The 19,074-nt window shown below is 44.1% G+C and overlaps 1 protein-coding gene and 1 long non-coding RNA gene across 5 annotated transcripts in view; one reads left to right on the forward strand and one right to left on the reverse strand.

Annotated features, from left to right (window-relative positions):
* Positions 1 to 431: 431 nt before the first annotated feature.
* Positions 432 to 19,074, reverse strand: part of Helq (helicase, POLQ like) — a 41,049-nt gene continuing 22,406 nt past the window's right edge. Inside the window, exons 11-18 of one of the 4 annotated variants that reach the window (XM_031336986.1) lie at positions 18,617 to 18,721; positions 13,894 to 14,113; positions 11,428 to 11,585; positions 10,053 to 10,151; positions 7,209 to 7,382; positions 5,643 to 5,756; positions 3,165 to 3,299; positions 432 to 929 (exon numbers count right to left, since the gene is read on the reverse strand). In XM_031336986.1, the coding sequence (XP_031192846.1) occupies positions 792 to 929; positions 3,165 to 3,299; positions 5,643 to 5,756; positions 7,209 to 7,382; positions 10,053 to 10,151; positions 11,428 to 11,585; positions 13,894 to 14,113; positions 18,617 to 18,721 (1,143 nt within the window). In that variant the 3' untranslated portion in view covers positions 432 to 791. Of the gene's footprint in view, positions 930 to 2,458; positions 3,300 to 4,086; positions 5,526 to 5,642; positions 5,757 to 7,208; positions 7,383 to 10,052; positions 10,152 to 11,427; positions 11,586 to 13,893; positions 14,114 to 18,616; positions 18,722 to 19,074 lie in introns of those variants that run through there. The other 3 variants (XM_031336987.1, XM_031336985.1, XM_031336988.1) reach the window with 3 other exon arrangements.
* On the forward strand, positions 15,587 to 18,796 carry LOC116067964. The gene is made up of 3 exons (XR_004109375.1): positions 15,587 to 15,778; positions 18,052 to 18,201; positions 18,578 to 18,796. It is a non-coding gene; the product is annotated as an uncharacterized LOC116067964 (long non-coding RNA).

Below are 19,074 nucleotides of genomic sequence, written 5' to 3' on the forward strand. Positions count from 1 at the left end.
TGGCATACGAACATGATTAGTAAAAAAATAAAACATTCTTGAAAGTAATAGGGAAAAAGAAAAAAAAAACCCATAATGCTCAGAGTGGGGAGCACCGTGTAAGGGTTACATGGATGGGTGTGGCGTAACTTCACAGAGATAGGATTCGAGTGTTAAGCTGGCACTAGAGGATATTAACACTTTCATATATATACTGGTAATCACACCCATCAGTTAGACACACAGGGCTCTGGTAACTTTGCTGCAGTGATGGGAGAAATGAGGGTGAAGGCTGAGTTTACAGTGCAGCATCACAGGGTAAGTCAGCACGTGCCAGCAAGAACAAGACCCCGGGAAAGAGGGGAGGATTTCACCAAAAGCCAGGTATGCTGAGGAATATTCTGAACAGGAAAACAATGTACGGGAATGGAAGAAATGGATTATCAGTGGGATGGTGACAGTATTTAGAAAAAGCTCATCCACAGGTTTTAGTGCATAATTAAAATACACATTTCATTTACACAGGGGATTTTCAATAATAAGATACATATATAATAAATAAGTCAAATTAAAAAACATACATCAGACAGCTTCCTGGGTTTTTTTCTTTTGGAGACAGGGACTCATGTGGCCCGGGCTAGCTTCCGACCCTCTGTGGCTGAAGCTGACCCCTGACAGGCATCCATCCTCTGCCCCCACATGCTGGGTGCTCACTACGTGCTCCCTGGAGGTTTACAGCCCTCCAGCTTTTTCTTCTTTCTTGGAGGTACTGAGGATTTAACACAGGGCCCAAGGCATCTCAGGCAAACGCCCTAGCACAGAGTTGCGTCCCCAGCATGGCTTCCTGCCCTTTCAGAGTTGGAAGCCCCAAGTCCAGGGAGATCTGCAGGCAATCTTAGTAATTCTTCTGCTTCTTCCTGCAACGCCTCTGCCTTTTCATGCAACAGCATCTGCAATTAGAACCCGGTCATGAGGCCAAGTGTCCTTGGCTAAAGAGTTGCCAGCATTTTCTGTCTGCCCACCCTGAGGCCTGACACTGATACCTAGTGTGCTGGCACCGAGAGAGTGAGAGTGGAAAACGCCCACTTTAGAAGCAGAGATTCAGTAAATGAAGATGAGATGTTGTGTTAAAAAAACATTCTAGCTGATCGCAGCGTTCAGTGCACCAAAAATAAAGAGCTTTCCTACACTCAGAGTTGTTTCACAGAAGACTCACACTTAAACTTAATTTATAATCTATAAAGTTTCAGAAAATTTTGCAAAAATTTAATTAGCTCTTGAAACTGTTATCCTTTACATATGTATTTATTAGCTCTGCAAACTGTTTGATTTAGTGTGCTTTTAAAAGCCCATCAGTATTGCAGAAAAAAGTTTTACTAAGGCTCCTACAGAAACATGATCAGAAACTACTATCCTTTCTACTAAAGCTCCTACGGTGACCATGATTGGATCTGTTATCTCTCCTAATTTGCTTCCTCTTTCTCCTGTCATTTTCCTTCCTGTATTTTTTGTTTTAACTAACTAACTAACTAACTAACTAACTAACTAACTGTGTATGGGTGTTTTGTCTGCAGGTATGTGCAAACATACTGGTTGCTGGAGGCCAGGAGAGTTGCCCAAATTGCTGAGACTGGAGTTACAGATGTCATGACGGCCATGTGGGTGCTGGGAGTGTGAACCCAAGTCCTCTGGAAGAGCAGCCAGTGCTCTAACCATTGAACCACCTCTCTAGCCTCCTTCCTATAGTTTTTGAGGTAGGATTTCACTATGTAGTCTAGTCTCGCCTTAAATGTGTGATCTTCCTGTGTCAAGGTAATGAATATGCACGCTGCCATGCCTGGAAATATGGTTAATTTAAAAAACAGCATATAAAAAAAGTATTCCCAAGCACAGGGCACAGCCTGTGTGCTCTCGGGTAGGGTGTCCCTACCCCTCCACGAACACCTTCTACTGGGACATAGTCCATCTGGGATGCTGTATCCATAAACACTCAAAATGCCTGCCTCATAGATCACTGCAAAGATCAACTAAGGCAATGCTCATTTGTGAGCACCACTCAAAACCATGAGAAAGAAGTTCTTTTCAGCAACCCTGCTTCACACATGCGAATAATTGTCTTAGTCAGGGCTTCTACTGCTGCAACAAACACTATGACCAAAGTAACTTGTGGGGGAGAGGGCTTTGGGGCTCACACTTCCACACCGCTGTTCATCACTGAAGAAGCCAGGGCAGGAACTCACACAGTGTGGGAACCTGAGGCAGGAGCTGACACAGGGGCCATGAACGGCACTGCTTGCCAGTTTGCTCAACCTGTGTTCTGGACCACCAGCCCAGGGATATGACCACCCAAATGGGCTGGGCCTCCCCAAATGATCACTAATTAAGAAAATGTACAACAGCTCAATCTTATGGAGGCATTTTCTTAATTGAGGTCCTCCCTTTCAGATAACTCTAGTTTGTGTGTCAAGTTGACACAAGACTATCTAGCATAATAATGTAACAATAAAGTTTTAAAAAGCTAAGCAATTTAGACAGTTGTGACCAAGGACATAATGCCAAATGCTGTAACGGCTTCACCCACACAAACAGAACAACAATGGCAATCTTGAAAGGGGACTGAAGAGAACAAACAGCCTGAAGGCACGGAAGTCAACAGAAAAGAGAAACTCTTGCTTCAAAAGTGTCAGAAAGAACAGGCTGACTCCAGAGGGCAGCCCGCATGCGCGGTGGTAGAAATCTCAAGGGGTAAAATTTAACCTCACCACGCTGTGATGCCCTTGGGAGTGCCCCTTGACAGTGCAGGAGCCTGCAAGCTGAGAGACGGAAGGTGGGCACACTGGGGAGCACTTCCATGAGGACTGCCTCCCAACAGTCTTCATTTTTAGGGTGTCTCTCTCTCCTCAGCAATCAGTGTCAACAAGCGCAGTACTGGACCTGTGAAATCTGCGCACATGGGGCCTGTTGTTGCAATTGTGTTTTATGAGTATGGGTGTTTGCTGCATGTAAGTCTGTGCACTCCATGTGTTCAGTGCTCTTAGAGGTCAGAAGAGGACATCAGGTGCCCTAGAACTTGAGTTGCAGAGTGCTGTGAGCTGCGTACACGTTTCTTGTAACCATGAACTGTTATTGATGTAAAATGCTCTGCTCAGATATTGAATCACGATGCTCCAGCAAGGCTTGCTCACCTTGGCTGAGGACACCATCTGCCTGGCTTGCCGTCTGGACAGATGATCAATTGTCTTCACCAGCACTTCTGGGTCTGCATTGGCTAAGTGCATGACACTTCTGTAACCTGCGCTGTATAACTGTTTTGCTCGACCCTAAAGTATTAAAGGAAAAGAAACACTATGAGTATTTGGGATTATTGAAACAAACAAACAAACCCAGCCGGGCAGTGGTGGCACATGCCTTTAATCCTAGCACTTGGGAGGCAGAGGCAGGTGGATTTCTGACTTTGAGGCCAGCCTGGTCTACAGAGTGAGTTCCAGGACAGCCATGGTTATACAGAGAAACCCTGTCTCAAAAAAGCCAAAACAAACAAACAAACAAACCAAAACCAAAACCAAAAAACCCCACATGCAACAGAGAGTAATGTAAATATGAGGAGATAACCCAGCAGAACACTGCAGAGCTCTGAGGATGTGTTTGGAAGGCTCTAATCTGACTGAAGGTAGCTTTCCACACAGTCTAAGTCAGCTGCTGGGACAAAACCAGGGAAGGATGGGAACCAGTCAGGCACTCTGGAGAACAGTATCACTTCATCTCCTCAAGTTCTAGCCCAGTCCCCTCTGTTAGCATTCTGTATAAACTCTACCCCACAGATACCTGGCAGCAGCCAGGGATGCTCCTCCCCATGGTTACCTGGCAATGGCCTGGCCCTATAGAAGGGGCTGCTTGCCCCCTCCTCTCTCTCTTACTCCTGCTTCTCTCCCTTGCCCCTTGCCCCTTTGCTCCCCCTCTCTCCCCATTGCCTTCCCTCCTCTCTACGTGGTCATGCCTGGTCCCTATTTCTCTACTCTCTCCTCCTCTCTGCCTTTCTCTGCCTCTACTACTGTCTTAACTCCCCTCCCCATGCCCTGAATAAACTCTATTCTATACTATACCGGCTTCTGTCTGGTCCCTCAGGGGGAAGGGATGCCTCGGCATGGGCCCACCACATATTCTTAGAGCTCTTTCTCTTTTTATGATCACAACACCCTCAAGTACTCTCATTCTGCACTCAGGAGACCCTGTCAGTGGGCGCTCTTACACGTGTGTGTCGATGTGTGTGTGCACGGGTACACGCATGTGCCTGCGCTTCCTAAGTAGAATGAAACGCAGAAGACAGGAAGGACTGAAGCTGATGTGTTGCTAGCAGAAAGCTGACACTCAACCGAGGGTCCTTTCTCCCCACTGTCTCAGAGGATGTAAATGACCTTCCTGCCGTCCGTCACTGCGCTGTGTACAAACTGACAGAAAGTAACTCTTTACTCCAGTAGAGAAAGAGGAGCTATGGTTAAGACAAAGGATGCACATTCTTGGGGGAGAGCCCAGTTTGCATAACTGAGATCTTTCATCGTATCTGTTTCTCAAATAGCAATGGCTTCCTGGGAGGCCATGGCATTATCTTATTTAAAAAGAAGGAAATGAAAAAGACTTCTGGGTGATCTGGGACCGCTGAGTCTCATGTCTAGGAAGGTCTGGAAGGACTGACTGAAGGGAAAGACCCTAGAGTAGGCAGTACTTTCTACCGTCTGCCAGCAGTCCAGGCAGAGAGGCTGGAGGGAAGCCGGGCAGTGGTGTTGCACACCTTAAATCCCAGCACTCAGAGGCAGAGGCAGGCGGAACTCTGACTTTGAGGCCAGCCTAGTCTGAAGAGAGAATTCAAGGACATACAGGACTACAAAGAGAAACCCTGTTTCAAGAAGCCAAGAAAGGTTGGGAGGGGAGAGGGAGGTTTGTGGGAAAGCAGGGAAAGGGCTGCTCTGCCTGCCCATGTGGAAGTATGGGGCCTGAGTGACACCAAGCCTTAGTTAACTAACAATGCTTATGGCCTTAGCTCAGGCTTGCTTCTCACTAGCTCTGAACTTCTATCAGCCCATTTACACTGTTCCATGTCTGCCGTGTGGATGGTTATTTTCCTCGGTTTCACACATCCATCTGCCTTCCTGAGTCTGGGTGGTGGTAATCTTCCTGCCTCTCTCCCAGAGTTCCTCTTTCTCCCACAAGTCCCACCTGTTCTCTCCTGCCAGGCTACTGGCCACCCAGCTCTTTACTGCGAGTGATGCTGTTACACAGTGCCCAAGAGACTATCCCTGCATGCCCAACTTTGCTCTGTTGCTGACTGCATCTACCCTGCATCTGCTGCCACCATCCCTCCCTGCTGTTGCAGCCCAGCTTCCTCAGTCTTCAGTGTGAGAATCAGCAGCTCTCCAGGAATCCCCAGGTTTTCCGCAGCAGCCGGGAACTGCTGCGGTTCAGGTCCTGGCCCAGCCGCACTGCAGACCCAGCTACCAAGTCCTTTGTTTCTGTGTGCTGAATCCATCGGCTCTGCTCCTCCACAGGACCTGGAACAGTAGGACTCTTTCTAGAACCTATCATGCAGTAACACTTCAGAAATCGGTAAAACTTGGTTTCTCTGTTAGAAGGCATGAAATCAGTTAGGGAGGCAGGACAAGGCTGACCTCTAAGACCCCAGTCACTTCCATGAGAGGGATTAGCTCCGCCTTCACGCAGTATGTCAGTTTCTTGGTGAGTTCCACCAAAAGGGCTTTGTAAACCCAAAATTCCTCCAGCTCCTGAGCAAACAAAGATACATCAACGTGAGTCATGTATTTTATGTAAGTTACATATTAATCTATGTAAATTACTCCTAAGGTTTTTTCTGCAGCTGGGATGAGTTAGGGGTAAGGGTGATCCTCACAATTGCAAGGAAGCATGGGGACCTTGTGAACTTGATGAACTAGCTTCTGGAGGAGGAAAAAAGATCAAAAATTATTTCTAATCAAAATTTCAAAAGTGTCTAGACAGTTTTGTTTGTCAAGTGACTATAAACAGATTTTACTTGTGGGAGTTAACCCAGAGGCGAAGTATTTAATAAGGCAGAGTCAAATGCAAGATGGTATTCAACAAAACACTTAAGCTGAGGGGAGCATGATGCGTGGCTTGGAGGGTACCATGTCAACTTGTTTGTGTAAGATCTACTCATGAGGCCTGGGGCCCTGGCTCTGGGTAAAGTGCATGCGGCACAAGCTTGAGCACCGAGTTCAGAGCCTCAGCACCCCCAGAAAAGCTGTGTGCAGCTTAGTGGCGCACGTCTGTAACCCCACACTGTGGGCTTGTACATGGGAGTGCAGCCAAAGTGGTGAGCTCCAGGCTCTGTCTCACATCCGCATTGACAGTAATGTGAAAGACTTCAGTACAACTGCCACAGGGCTGGCGCTGCGCTGCCTGGTGTGGGCCCTCCCGCCACATGGAGGAACGTCACTAAGTTTTCACTACTAATTCTGATTGGAAATCATCCCCACTAACACTGCTTCTCAACAGAACAGAGTTAAAGAGTGAAAATACACCAATCTCCCTTCATTAGCACATATGGTGCAATCAGTTCTTCACAATCGTAGACTACATAGGTTTAAGATAGGAAAGAAAATTGAAATTAAAACCTGGTGAGCTGGGTGTGGTGGTGCACACCTTTAATCCGAGCACTTGGGAAGCAGAGGCAGTCATATATAAATATATACATATGTATATATTTATATATGTATATATATTAATAAATTTTACCATCATGTATATACACATACACCTATCATGTAGAGTCTATGCTTGACGTAGAGCTGCCTGCCTGACACTAGAAGTAAAAGTGTACATCTCTGTGGCTGTCCAGAAGATGTGGGACTGAGTAGTCACTTCGCTGCTGATGGACTTGGGTAACTGACCATACCCCTCATCACTCCCGAGGGTTTATACAGAAGCCAGGCTGTAAGAGACAGCCTAGAACCCACAGCCCTGGTCCTGAGAACAGGCGAGCTCCGCACTGTCCACTGCTGAAGTGTTTTAGGTGACTTGGGAGTTTCTGCATCATTTCCATAAGCTCAACATAGTCCTCACTTAAAAAGGCAGAAACAAAGAAAGGCTTTAAATAGATCTGAGTACTTTGACAGAACACAGTGACTCAGCAGGGAGGAGAGAGGCAACTGCTTTCGGGTTTACCAGCAGTTAACATGAGACAATGGTTAACTGATTACCTCACAGAAGTGTAACACGCAGGACGAGAACGAGGCAGCTCCCGTAAGCAGATTCTGTATGTATCCTCGGGGCATGTTAAATTTCTCAGACACACTCCAAACGTTGGTCTCTTTCAGCAAGGAATAAAGCACAAACGACAGATAGAGTCTGCTGACAACACTCTTGTCCACTTTCTAGAAAGACACAAGAGGTGCCATAAGTGGAGCTTCGGCTGCAAGGACAAAGGTGCACAGAGCCCTGGCTCCTCATGCACTTGCCAGCCATGGAGAGACAAGGTCAGCTGTTCCCAGTGTAAAGGACACTCGCTGTTTTGTGGAGGAGACCAGATCAAAATGCTCAAGGCCAGCACCCGGCACTCACAACTGTGCTTAGTTCAGGACCTATAAATGACAGCAGCCAAAATTTACCACAGACCCTGAACTTGCTGACTGGAATCTTCATAAATGAGGCCAGCACAAGGAGACACAGAAGTCAGTGAGAAGCGAGGCTCAGGTCAGAGAGATCACCTGTGAGCCAAGAAGTTGCCATGCTCGGGCCACATGACTAGGAGGGAGCAGAGGAGGCTTCTCCTTGCAGCCTACCCAAGAAGCCAGGGTAGCCTCCTGAACTGTGAGGAATCAGGCTGGGCCTCACATGTGCTAAGGGAATGAGGGAGGCACGGAGGCTGCTGTGCTCACAGATAAGCAGTAGGCACCAGGAATGGAAACACACGGGAAGAGATGTAGAACCTCTTCTATACCTGGAAGGCTGGGAGTGATGTACATAACAGGCTGGCAACCTTTGCGCTTCTCTTGGGCTTGTTTACTCAGTCAATCTGTAGAACCTATCTTTATGGAAGATGTCACATGAACTTTACAAAGCTCTTCAATGTATTCATATTGTGCACATTATGAATTGAGTTACTTATTACCAGGAAATTTTTACCAAGTTGTGCCGTGCTTCGATATGCCTAAAATAAGAGACCGAGGACCAGACTCTCAAAGTTTGAGCCAATATGGGCTGCTGAGATGTGTGGAATGGATGACCACGCGGCACTCTGTGTGGATTCATACCCTGCTGGATGTTAGGGAGACCGCCACATGACTGTGCTTGTAAACTGCATTGGCATGTGAATGGAAGTTAGACAAACACAGGCGACTAAATAGTGAGCTTGCCTGTACTGTAAACTGTAAGGGAGTATGTTATGGTTTCCCTATGGTCGTGATAATCAGTGTTCCCAAAGCTGACACAGAGAGACAGGAACAGACTTCCGGTGGCTGGCAGTCTCTGTTCTGTGACTGGCTTTTGCCTGTGGTGCTACTGATCTTGTGCAAAGAATCCCATCAGTACTATCAGGGTACACAAGAGGAAGTAGTCACAAGGCGAACCGCTGGTCGGCATGATGGGGTGCCTGCAATCCTAGCACTTGAGGCCCAGAAGGAAATCGAGACCCAACTTACACAGAAAGTCCCCATCTGAAAATGAAAACATAAATAAGATATGAAAAGAATATTGAGAGAAAGGCTATGTATCAGTGGATTTTGAATTACAGATTGAGAATGTATATAATGGACCATCCTTTTAAAAGCATTAAGCTGAAAAAGTATATTGAATTCTGGGTAGGCAAAGATAGCTTTTTAATTTGGCATTTTTAATGTGCTTTTACCATTAACTATAAATTGAGTTAATGGAGACTTTGCTTAGACTGTAATTCCAAAGCCAGATAAAATGATAGAATTACTACATGGCAGGACAGATGTCTTAATGACAAGCTCAAGCTTTTGTAAGAAATGCCAATAAGAAGAGGTAGGGGCTGGTGAGATGGATCTACAGTTTAAAGCACTTGTGCAAGGCTGACTATCTGAGCTGGACACTGGAACTGTGTAAAGGCTGAGGGTGCGGGGGCGGGGGGGGGCTCCTGGGGTGGAGGTAGGGTTGGAGAAAGGGAGAGAGGGAAGAGGGAGAGGGGAGAGAATGCCAGTTCCACAGAGCTGTTCTTGGACCTCCACATCAGTGCCAAGACATGAACACAAACATATACACGTATGCACATGTGCAAGCACACTCATATGGAGTTTCTAGAAGCCATAGGGGATGCAAGCTTAATGGTAGAGTGCTGGGGTAGCTCATGCAAGTATCTGGGTTTCATCAGCACTACACACACAGACACACACACACACACACACACACACACACGTGTACATACACATATACACACACACTCATACACACATATATACACACTCACACACACAAACACACACACATACATACAAACACACACACTCACATACACATACACTCACACACATACTCACACACATTCATACACATACACACACAGTGCACATACATTCAGACACACTCACACACACACTCACAAACATACATACAAACACACACACTCACACACACTCACATACACTCACACACACACTCACACACATACACACATTCACACACACATACACACACAGTGCACATACATTCAGACACACTCACACACATACACACTCATACACAGAGGTCATATACAAACCTGTATACATAACATATATTATAAAAACATTTCAAATTCAACTTATATACTGTTATATGATATTATATAAATAGTTTATGATATAAACCTAATATTAATGTGGGGGGGTTGGGTTTTTTTTCCTTCTTTTTTTAAAGACAGGGTCTCACTGTGTAGCTCTGTCTTGCCTGGAACTCACTATGTAGACCAGGCTGGCCTTGAACTCATAGAGATCTACCTACCTTTACCTCCCAAATGCTAGAAAACAAGAAAAGATCAAGTCTGTAAAGGAGATGGCCTAAGTTCTCTTGAATGACTACTATTTAAAGAATGAGGAAGCACTCACCTTTCTGATGGCTTGTCCCGATGCTTTTTTCCCAATGAAGCTTTCGGAGACTCCGAGAAGAACAGCTACATTTTGCTCTGCTGGGCTGAGTTGACTAAACTACATAGAGAAGGAATAAACAATGAAAAAAATGCAATTGTAGCTTTAAAAGTTTCATTTCAGCCAATGCCAGTTAATTCTGAGGTCACATCATTTTAATGGACAAGAAAAATGTCAGGAAGTTTATAAATATTACAGAATTATCATCATAAGCTGAGCAATGCTCCGTCAACAGAGGCTACATCTGATGGCAGTTCCACCCTTCCATGGCCTAGTGACGGCACAGCTGTCTGGCTCTGTAGGCTCGTGCTCACGAGCGTACCTTACTGCATGTCTCAGACCATGTCTCCACCACTAGGTAGCACATAACTGTGCATGAAGACAAGGCCGTGAGTACCTTTTATGGATGGTGATTATGTTTAATATTACAGTGAGCTAGAAGATGAAAAAGACAAGAAGGATCTAAAAGTAACTGTGCCATATAGCACTTGAAAAACTTATGGAATGACTTAAAAATGACACTATAGAAATTGATTTCTTGAGATTAAAAAGCTGTAGACTGGGGGCTTAAGGGTGTGGTTTCAAAGTAGAACATACACACTTATTATACACGAGGCTTTGGGTTCAATCTTTAAAGCTGTGGGGGGGAATAGGAGGGTGGGGAGGCCAGCCATTATTTTTGCCTAATGTGATCCTGTGTAATCATTTAGCTAGACTGACTATTCGTAGAAAAGTATCACAATGTTACTCTGCCAGCTGGTTTTCTCACACACAGGACCAGCTTTCCTGTGTGACTGGCTGTAAATAAAATGCTCTTTGCGGGCTGGAGATGGCTAAGTTAGTAGAGTGCTCGCTGTACAGGCACGAGGGCACTGGTAAGTCTTAGGACCATGTAAAAAGCCAGGTGTGGGAGCCCTGTATTGTCATCTCCCAGCACTGAGGCTGGAGCCAGGCGGATCCAGGGAGCTCATTTGCCAGTTAACCTAGACTAAATGGTGGGCTCCAGATCCCAGTGAGAGATCTTGTCCCTTAGACAAACAAGGTGGATGGCTCTGAGGAGTGACACCTAAGCTTGACCTCCAACCCCACATTCATGTATGAACATGCACACCACCTGAACACACACATACACACAAATATTTTTTCAAAACCTGAAAGACATATATACATTTGTGTGAATGCCGTAAGACCCAGAGTTTCATACAACTCATATACAGTAGCCTAAACAAGGAAGAGAAAGAAACCCTGAAAGACAAAAGGCCCAATTCCAAACGGTTCACCAGGTTACATGACAAAAGTCCAGAGAAGGCTACGCTGAGAAGTCTTGTTCTCTCACCTGCCTGAAATACACCATCCAGTCAGGCTCAGACTGGGCAGCAAGGTCATAGGGAGTGGTTAGGTAGACCAGATGAAGAAGGCTCTCCAGTACAAGTCCTTCTAGACCTTTCTTCAAGTCCTTGTACAGAGTGTCACAATAGGCTAAATCAATGGCTCCTAAAGAAATACAAAAACACAAATTCAGGAAGTGCTTGGGCACACCCTCAGCCAGGTCTGCCATGGTTGTCGGTCCCAGCAACAGTTACACAGCAAGCCTGGAACTCTCATGAGACCCAGTACCCAAACCCAGTTCAGATTAGTTTGAATTTGAGAAGTATATTTAGGACTGGAAAGATAGCTCAGTGGTTAAGAGCACTGACTGCTCTTCCAGGGGTCCTGAGTTCAATTCCCAGCAACCACATGGTGGCTCACAACCATCTGTAATGGGATCTGATGCCCTCTTCTGGTGGGTCTGAAGACAGCTACAGTGTGCTCATATAAATAAAAATAAGTAGATCTTTAAAAACAGACTGACTGAGAAGTATATCTAACCTCTCAGAGTTTTATTTTCCCCAGCTTTGAGAGACAATAAAGCAAGCACAACTGAGTCACAAATAAGAAAACATACAGTGAAGGTTTGAGCTTTGTTAATTGGAATAATTCCAATACAAATAACATGAATGTATGTGAAATATACAAAGATACTATAATATTGGTGTGTTTACACCTGTGGTATTATAATGCAATAAAAGCCAACACTTTCTATGACTAAGAATTAACAGACTTGCTTGCTATTCTTGTTTGCTGAGGAGCTCAGCGAAGGCCGCGTACAAGCCAGGTGTTCTACACCTGCATATAGTTCAGTCCTAAATTAAACCCTACCAGTAAATCCTCAAATTCTCTTATTTGTAATAATTTTGGAGGTTATTTTAATAGTATGCATCAAATTTTAGAGAGTTCTGATACAACTACTCTATTTTTGATAATCTGGTAAAAAAAAAGCGCCATTTCAACGTGTACTCAAAATAAATTGAGACACTCTGTTTATAAGTCATGTGGCTATTTATAACCAGAAAAATCACAAGTAATGCAAATATTCATAAATAAAAAGATGGTTAAATAATTTATGTTCAGGCCCTATTATGGATGAGTACAGCATGAAAGGAACGTGGGCCTAGATTCTTAGTGCAAACCCACAAATGATCTCAACCAGCTACTTGGAGGCTGAGGCAGGAGGATTGCAGAGTCAAGGTCTGCCTGGACTACAATAGACCAGCTAGCTTGGTCAACTGAGTGAAACCCAGACTCAAAAATAGAAGTGAGCTGGGGATGCAGCTCAGGGGCACTGTGCCATCTAACACATATGATGCCTTGGATCTATGTATTTTATAAATGAGCAGGATTCCATTAAACAGTGAATGGCGTACATAAATACACATGTATCTGTGCAGAAAAATGCAGTCAGGTGCCACCATCCAGGGACACGCTGCCCTTGTGTAAACACGGAGGAGATGGCCACCACCACCATTAGATGATATGATCCTTTTGAACCGCTGTGAGGTATGTGGTCAGTGTTGCCTGATATGTTATGTGGTGGGTGGATGTGTCTTAAAGAATAGATCCTGAACTGGGAACACTAGGAGTTCCTGAGGAGTGGAATGAGACAGGAGTATGGACTTCTGATAACAGAATTCTGAGTCCTTAGAATATTGGGTTGTGTGTGTGCACATGTATGCAGGATGTCACTGCCCACAGGCTGATCTCACTATTTGGCTAGGCTGGTTGGCCAGCAAGCTCCATGGCCCCAGCTGCCTCCGCCTCCGTCCCGCTGGGATGGCAGACTCACACCACCATGCTCGGCCATGCCTGGCCTTTTATGTGGGTGCTGGGAATCTCAACTCAGGTTGGTCTTTATGATTTTACTGACTGACTTTACTGAATGAGACATCTCCCTAACCTAAGATTTTTTTTTTTAGAGAGGAGATATTTTTCAATAAGTAAATTACTCATTAAGAAATCAATTCTTCCAGGATAACCAAAGCTACACAGTTTAAAAACCCTGTCTTAAAAAAGCAAATAAACAAACAAATCAATTAATTAATTCTCTATTCAGACACAATCTATAGATTAAGCAAAAAGCAAGTTCCAGAACAACAGGAAGTATTTGTTTAAAACAAAATCTGAATCTGTTTATAGCTTGGACTGTGAATTGAAGTAAAACACATGGACAGGTGCTATTCCAGGTAAGACATTAAGCTGTGGGTGCTGAGGGAGGAAGGGGGAGGAGGCAAGGCCCTCTTTCCTCTACCTACGTGTGCAATTGCTTACAATTCAAAGTATTTTTAACTTCTGAAAGCTGAAATAGCTCCTATGAGTAACGCTTCTAATGTGAAATCACAAATCCAATTTAAAGAAGGAAACTACCTTCACTTCTATTGTCTTCAATACATTCCCTTAGAGAATAGTTAGATTTAGGTAAACTTACCCTTAAGAGAAGCTTGGCCCAGTTTTGTAATCTGGAAGTGACACTGTAAGCCCCCGTTGTCAGCATGGCTGTCTTTTTGTAGAAGTCCTTTCTCTGTCAGGTGTTCAAGAGCGTCAACAGTTATTTCCCAGAGACTTTTTTCTTTCAATAAAATCTTTTGCTGAACACCAAAAAGTGTACCATTCATAAACTGATATATGTCACCAAGACTTGCTGCAATCTGAAAGAATTCAGGACATCACTAGGACTTAGTTCATCACAAGGAACAAGATTATTCAAGTTCATATCTTAAAGCTATTTGAAGAAAAAATTAGCACAAAATCTACAGAATTAAAAATTAACAGGAAAAATGACTGAAAGAAAAAAGTTATCATGTTCATGCTTTTTATACATGTTTTTCAGCATAATAATTTTTTAAAAAGATTTTTTTATTATTATTACTATTATTAAGTTTTGTTTTGTTTTGAGGCAGCTTCTCTGTGTAGTCCTGGCTGTCCTGGAACTCATTTTGTAGATCAGGCTGGCATTGAACTTATAGAGATTCCCCCTGCCTCTGCCTCTGCCTCCTGAGTGCTGGGATTGAAGATGTATGCTACCACCCTGGCTTCTATTTATTATTTTTAGTTACATGCCTGTGTGTAGTGAGGCATGTGCACATCAGCACAGGTGCTGTTGTATGCCTGTGTGTAGTGAGGCACACACACATCAGTGCAGGTGCTGTTGCATGCCTGTGTGTAGTGAGGCACACACATCAGCACAGGTGCTGTTGTATGCCTGTGTGTAGTGAGGCACACACACATCAGCACAGGTGCTGTTGCATGCCTGTGTGTAGTGAGGCACACACATCAGTGCAGGTGCTTGCGGATGGCAGAGGTGTTGGATCTTTTGGAGCTGGAGTTACAGATGGTTATAAATCACCTGATTTGGGAACTGAAAGTGGGTCATTCACAAGAATAGCGCTAGGTCTTAATCACTGAGCTATCCTCCTGCCCCAAATGCTGTTTGGTTTTTATATTATTTCCAAAGCTGTGTTCTGCTCAACCCCTCCAACAGAGTCCCCCCAATTCCACTCAGACTTCTTTTGGAATCCTCTTCAGTCACTTCTACATACTGCACTAAACATGAAAAAGACAGCTGAGGGAATCTAGTGTGCCAACAGCAGGCAAGGAGGTGTTGGCAGAAGGGTTAGCTAGTCTCTGCCTTCTGTCTGGGCTCTGCTCCTCTTCCTGTCCTAACACGCCTCCTCCCCACCTCCCATCTTATTTACAACTGACAGCAGTGATCCCAATGCCCTACTTCTGGTATTCAGATGTAAAACACTCAGGTTAGAACACACGTTTATTAGCCAATTTCCCCCAAATCAGCATGTTATATTAAAAAAGGACGGATCAATAGCTCTCTCTTACAATTCTGATGCTACTTCAACGGGAATATTTAAGTAGTAATTTTATATTAAACCAATATAAGGGATAATAAAAATATTATGGAACACTCATTTTTGTATTGCTTCTCCCTTTCCTTTTATTAACAATCATTCTTAATATTCAAGCTCAAATGCACTTATAAGATATTCTTGAGCTGATGTTCAGTTTGTGGATCATTAAAGTACTTCAGCCTCCATGGAGATCTGAGCGGTCCTTGCTGGAGGAAGTACATCACTGGGGTGGGCTTTGTGGTTTAAAGGCCACGCCCCATTTCCATTGGAGCCTCGGCTTCCTGCTTGCAGTTTGAGATAGGAGCTCTCAGCCTCCAGCTCCAGTGGTCATCATGTCGGCTACCAGCTGCATCCTGTGCTCACCATGATGAACCCTAACCCTGTAGAACCTCAAGCCCAATGGAACTCTTTCTTCTGAAAGTGATCGTGGTGTTTCAACAGTCATAGGAAGTAAGTAGTGCAGTTCTCACAGGCTCTTTCCTGACAGCGGAAGTGGCCCACGGCCGGGTAGGGAGGCGCAGACAGTGCCTCTGCCTGGCCTGGCCACCTGTCTTCAAGTCATCTTTCCACTCCTCTCTAGAAAGCTTGGCCGTGATTTAAACCTAGGCCAGTTTCTGTCTACCCTTGGACGCGTCCTAAGTCAAGTTTGTTAAAGTATTTATTGATTGTTAACCAAATGTCAAGCACAGCGTAAGGCACTGGAATTCAATGGTAAACAAATAGAAACATGAGCCCTGACTTTTCAGGGCTCTTAAAGTAGGGGTGTTTTAGTAGCTTAACAACAGTAACAAAGCCAAGTCTCAAGCCTTCTGTGAATAACAGACTGACTCAGAGGCTAAGGGAATGTAGCCCCAACAAGCTACAATTAGGCTAGGAGCTGCAGGTGAGAAAGACCATTTAGAAAGGGGGTATACTGAGCATGAGGCTGCCTGTAGGGGAGGAGATGGGTGAGCTCCAGTCTAGGGACCATTAAGACACCAGTTCACCTCATGGTAAGGAAATGAAAGCAAAAAGCCAGGGTTTCTGGAATAAAGTGTGAGAGGCCAGACTAGAGAGATAGACTGTTGCCATACTATCCAGACACCAGGGTGAGAAATTTGGGACTAATCTTTTCCTTTTCCAGGTATGTGCATTAATACCCTAGCTTTTTTTTTTTTAAAGAGACAAGAGTTTTACTATATAGCCCTGGCTGGCTTGGAAACACAAAAATCTTCCTGTCTTCCAAGAGCTGGCATTAAAGGTAGCATGGAACATGCTTGGGCTGTTTTTGTTTGTTTTTTGTTTCTTCAAAACAGTTTTTTGAAACAGAGCCCTGGCTATCCTAGATTTACTTTATAGGCCAGGCTGTCTTGAATTCACAGATCTGGCTGTCTCTGCCTCCCAAGCGCTAGGATTAAAGGTATATGCTACCACCCCCGGATGCTTGGGTTCAATTTTTATGGCAATAGGAAACCACTGGCCAAGTTTAAGTGAAAGAACTCACGCTCTGTAATTATTTTGTGTGAAGCATTACCTGGAGGGTATGTGGCAGGTTAGACAGCAGGTGGAGACAGGAAAGCACGGATTCAGGTATGCAGTACAGGTCTACAGTTGAGAGCAGCCTACTGCTCTATGCTTCTAATTCAGTATTTGTAAAACAGAAATTATACTCAGTTCTAGGACTGAAGATAAAACACCAACTGTTTGGCAGGGTGTCAAAACATGGCTGTGATAAATAATCAGGAACTCCCTGAATCCCATGATGTAACTGTCACACCCTCTCCCTGGAGTTTCCTTCTCTTCCTGTCTACTTGTGTCTCTAAGGATGCTCACCTCCATCCTCTTCGCCCCTGGCCTCACACTCAACAAGTCACAAGTCTTGGTTGGTTCTTAGAAAGTCTCTTTGAGGACTGTTACATCTCTGATGGTTAAACATGCTCTGTTACCCCAACCAATACCATATGGTTTGGGGCAACTGTTCCCATACAAACTTGAACTCTTCAGGAGTTAATGTCCAGCCTGCTAACTGCTACCCATGTCATATTAAGCTTTTTTTCTTGCATTTTATTCTAAATATCTAGTATGGCTTATCTTTTTCTATGTATGTCGTCTGTGTCTCTCCTTCAACCATGGTGCGTTTATTTTCTTTAGACTTTCATGGTTCTCGTGAGGGAGGCAACTCTGTAAGGAGTATCACCATCCATCTGCAGTACTAGAACTTGTGATATCTGTTTCATATGTCTCATATTTCACTTCTATGTTCATACTAATGAGGATAAGCCATATGACGAGCTTGTAGTTTTACAGCTAGAAAAAGCTAAATTCAAACTCGAGTTTTTAGTACTTTTTTTTGTTGTTGTTGTGGCTAGCTGTACTTTGGGCACAAGGACACAATTTAACTTAAAAATAAGTCTAAAAGAGATTAATGAATAACTCTAAAAAAAAATTTTTTTTTTCAAGACAGGGTTTCTCTGTGTAGCCCTGGCTGTCCTGGAACTTGCTCTGTAGACCAGGCTGGCCTCAAGCTTAGAGAATCACCTGCCTCTGCCTGCCAAGTGCTGGGATTAAAGGTGTGTGCCATTACCACCAGCTCATTGTTCTTTATATTTGATAAAGGCTGTACAGATCTCAAAGATTCTATTTTCATGTTGGTAAACCCATCAGAAGTTGAAAATCTTGTAAGTGAAATTGCACACATTATACACAGCCTACAGAGCCTCACAGTTTGGTAACATTCTCCTCAGTAGAGCATTGGCTGCTGCCCTTCACGTTTGCAGAGGCCTGAGGTGGCAGGACGGTACCGTACGATGACAGGCACAGGTGATGGGCTGTCATGAGTCTGGATCCACTGTCTCACGACTTCTACAGTACTGTCTCTTATAAAGTAACTTCAGGTAGGTATCAATTATTATCTGATTTCTTATATTTCCTCTACCGAAGAATTAAAAAGACCCAGATTCAAAGTCTTTTAAAAAGAATTATTTTTACTTTAAGTGCATTAGGGTTTTGCCTGCATGTATATCTGTGTAAGGGTGCTGGACCCTCTGAAAGTGGAGTTATAGACAGTTGTGAGCTGACCCACGGGAGCTAGGAACTGAGTCCAGGTCCTCAAGAACAGCAGCCAGTGCTCTCTCAATGCTGAGCACTCTCTCCAGTTCCCAGATTCAGACTGTTTTATCTCACAGACTCTTCTTTCTCATGTTACATTAGAAGTTACCAGTTTTCCATTTTATAATTTGCCTGAATTTTTAAAAATCTCTATTATCGCAGGTAATGCTCATCATATTTAAGAAGATCTTTAAAAAATACCTTCAGACCAATTAAGGAGAGAAACAAACTCTGGATTCCCTTGGTGAATTCCTCAACAAGATGGCTGTAGCAGTTTTCCAGTGGTCCGTTTATTAGTTCCAGGACCTATAAGTTAAAGCAATATTATGTTTGTGCTGTTACTCAATCTAAATGGTGTCCCACATAAAGACCTCATACTTAGTAAGATTTCTGGAAGCCCTAAACTCCTTCAAAGCCAAAACAAAACCAAATCACAAAAACCCAAAGGAGCAAGAATTAACAGATGTTCCATAACACTGTTATAGAACAATGTCTGAAATATAAAAGTATTTGAACTACCCTTCCTAAGTCTTACTCAGCTAGGAGAACGTATCATTTAAGGAACACTAGCAGTTAGTTTTTAAGCGGTGGTCTCACGTGAGTGTGTCCAGCAGAGCCATTTAATGGAACACCAGCGGCTGGTTTTAAGCGGTGGTCTC

This window comes from Mastomys coucha, unplaced genomic scaffold (assembly GCF_008632895.1).
Source record: "Mastomys coucha isolate ucsf_1 unplaced genomic scaffold, UCSF_Mcou_1 pScaffold22, whole genome shotgun sequence".
Classification (NCBI taxonomy): domain Eukaryota; kingdom Metazoa; phylum Chordata; class Mammalia; order Rodentia; family Muridae; genus Mastomys; species Mastomys coucha.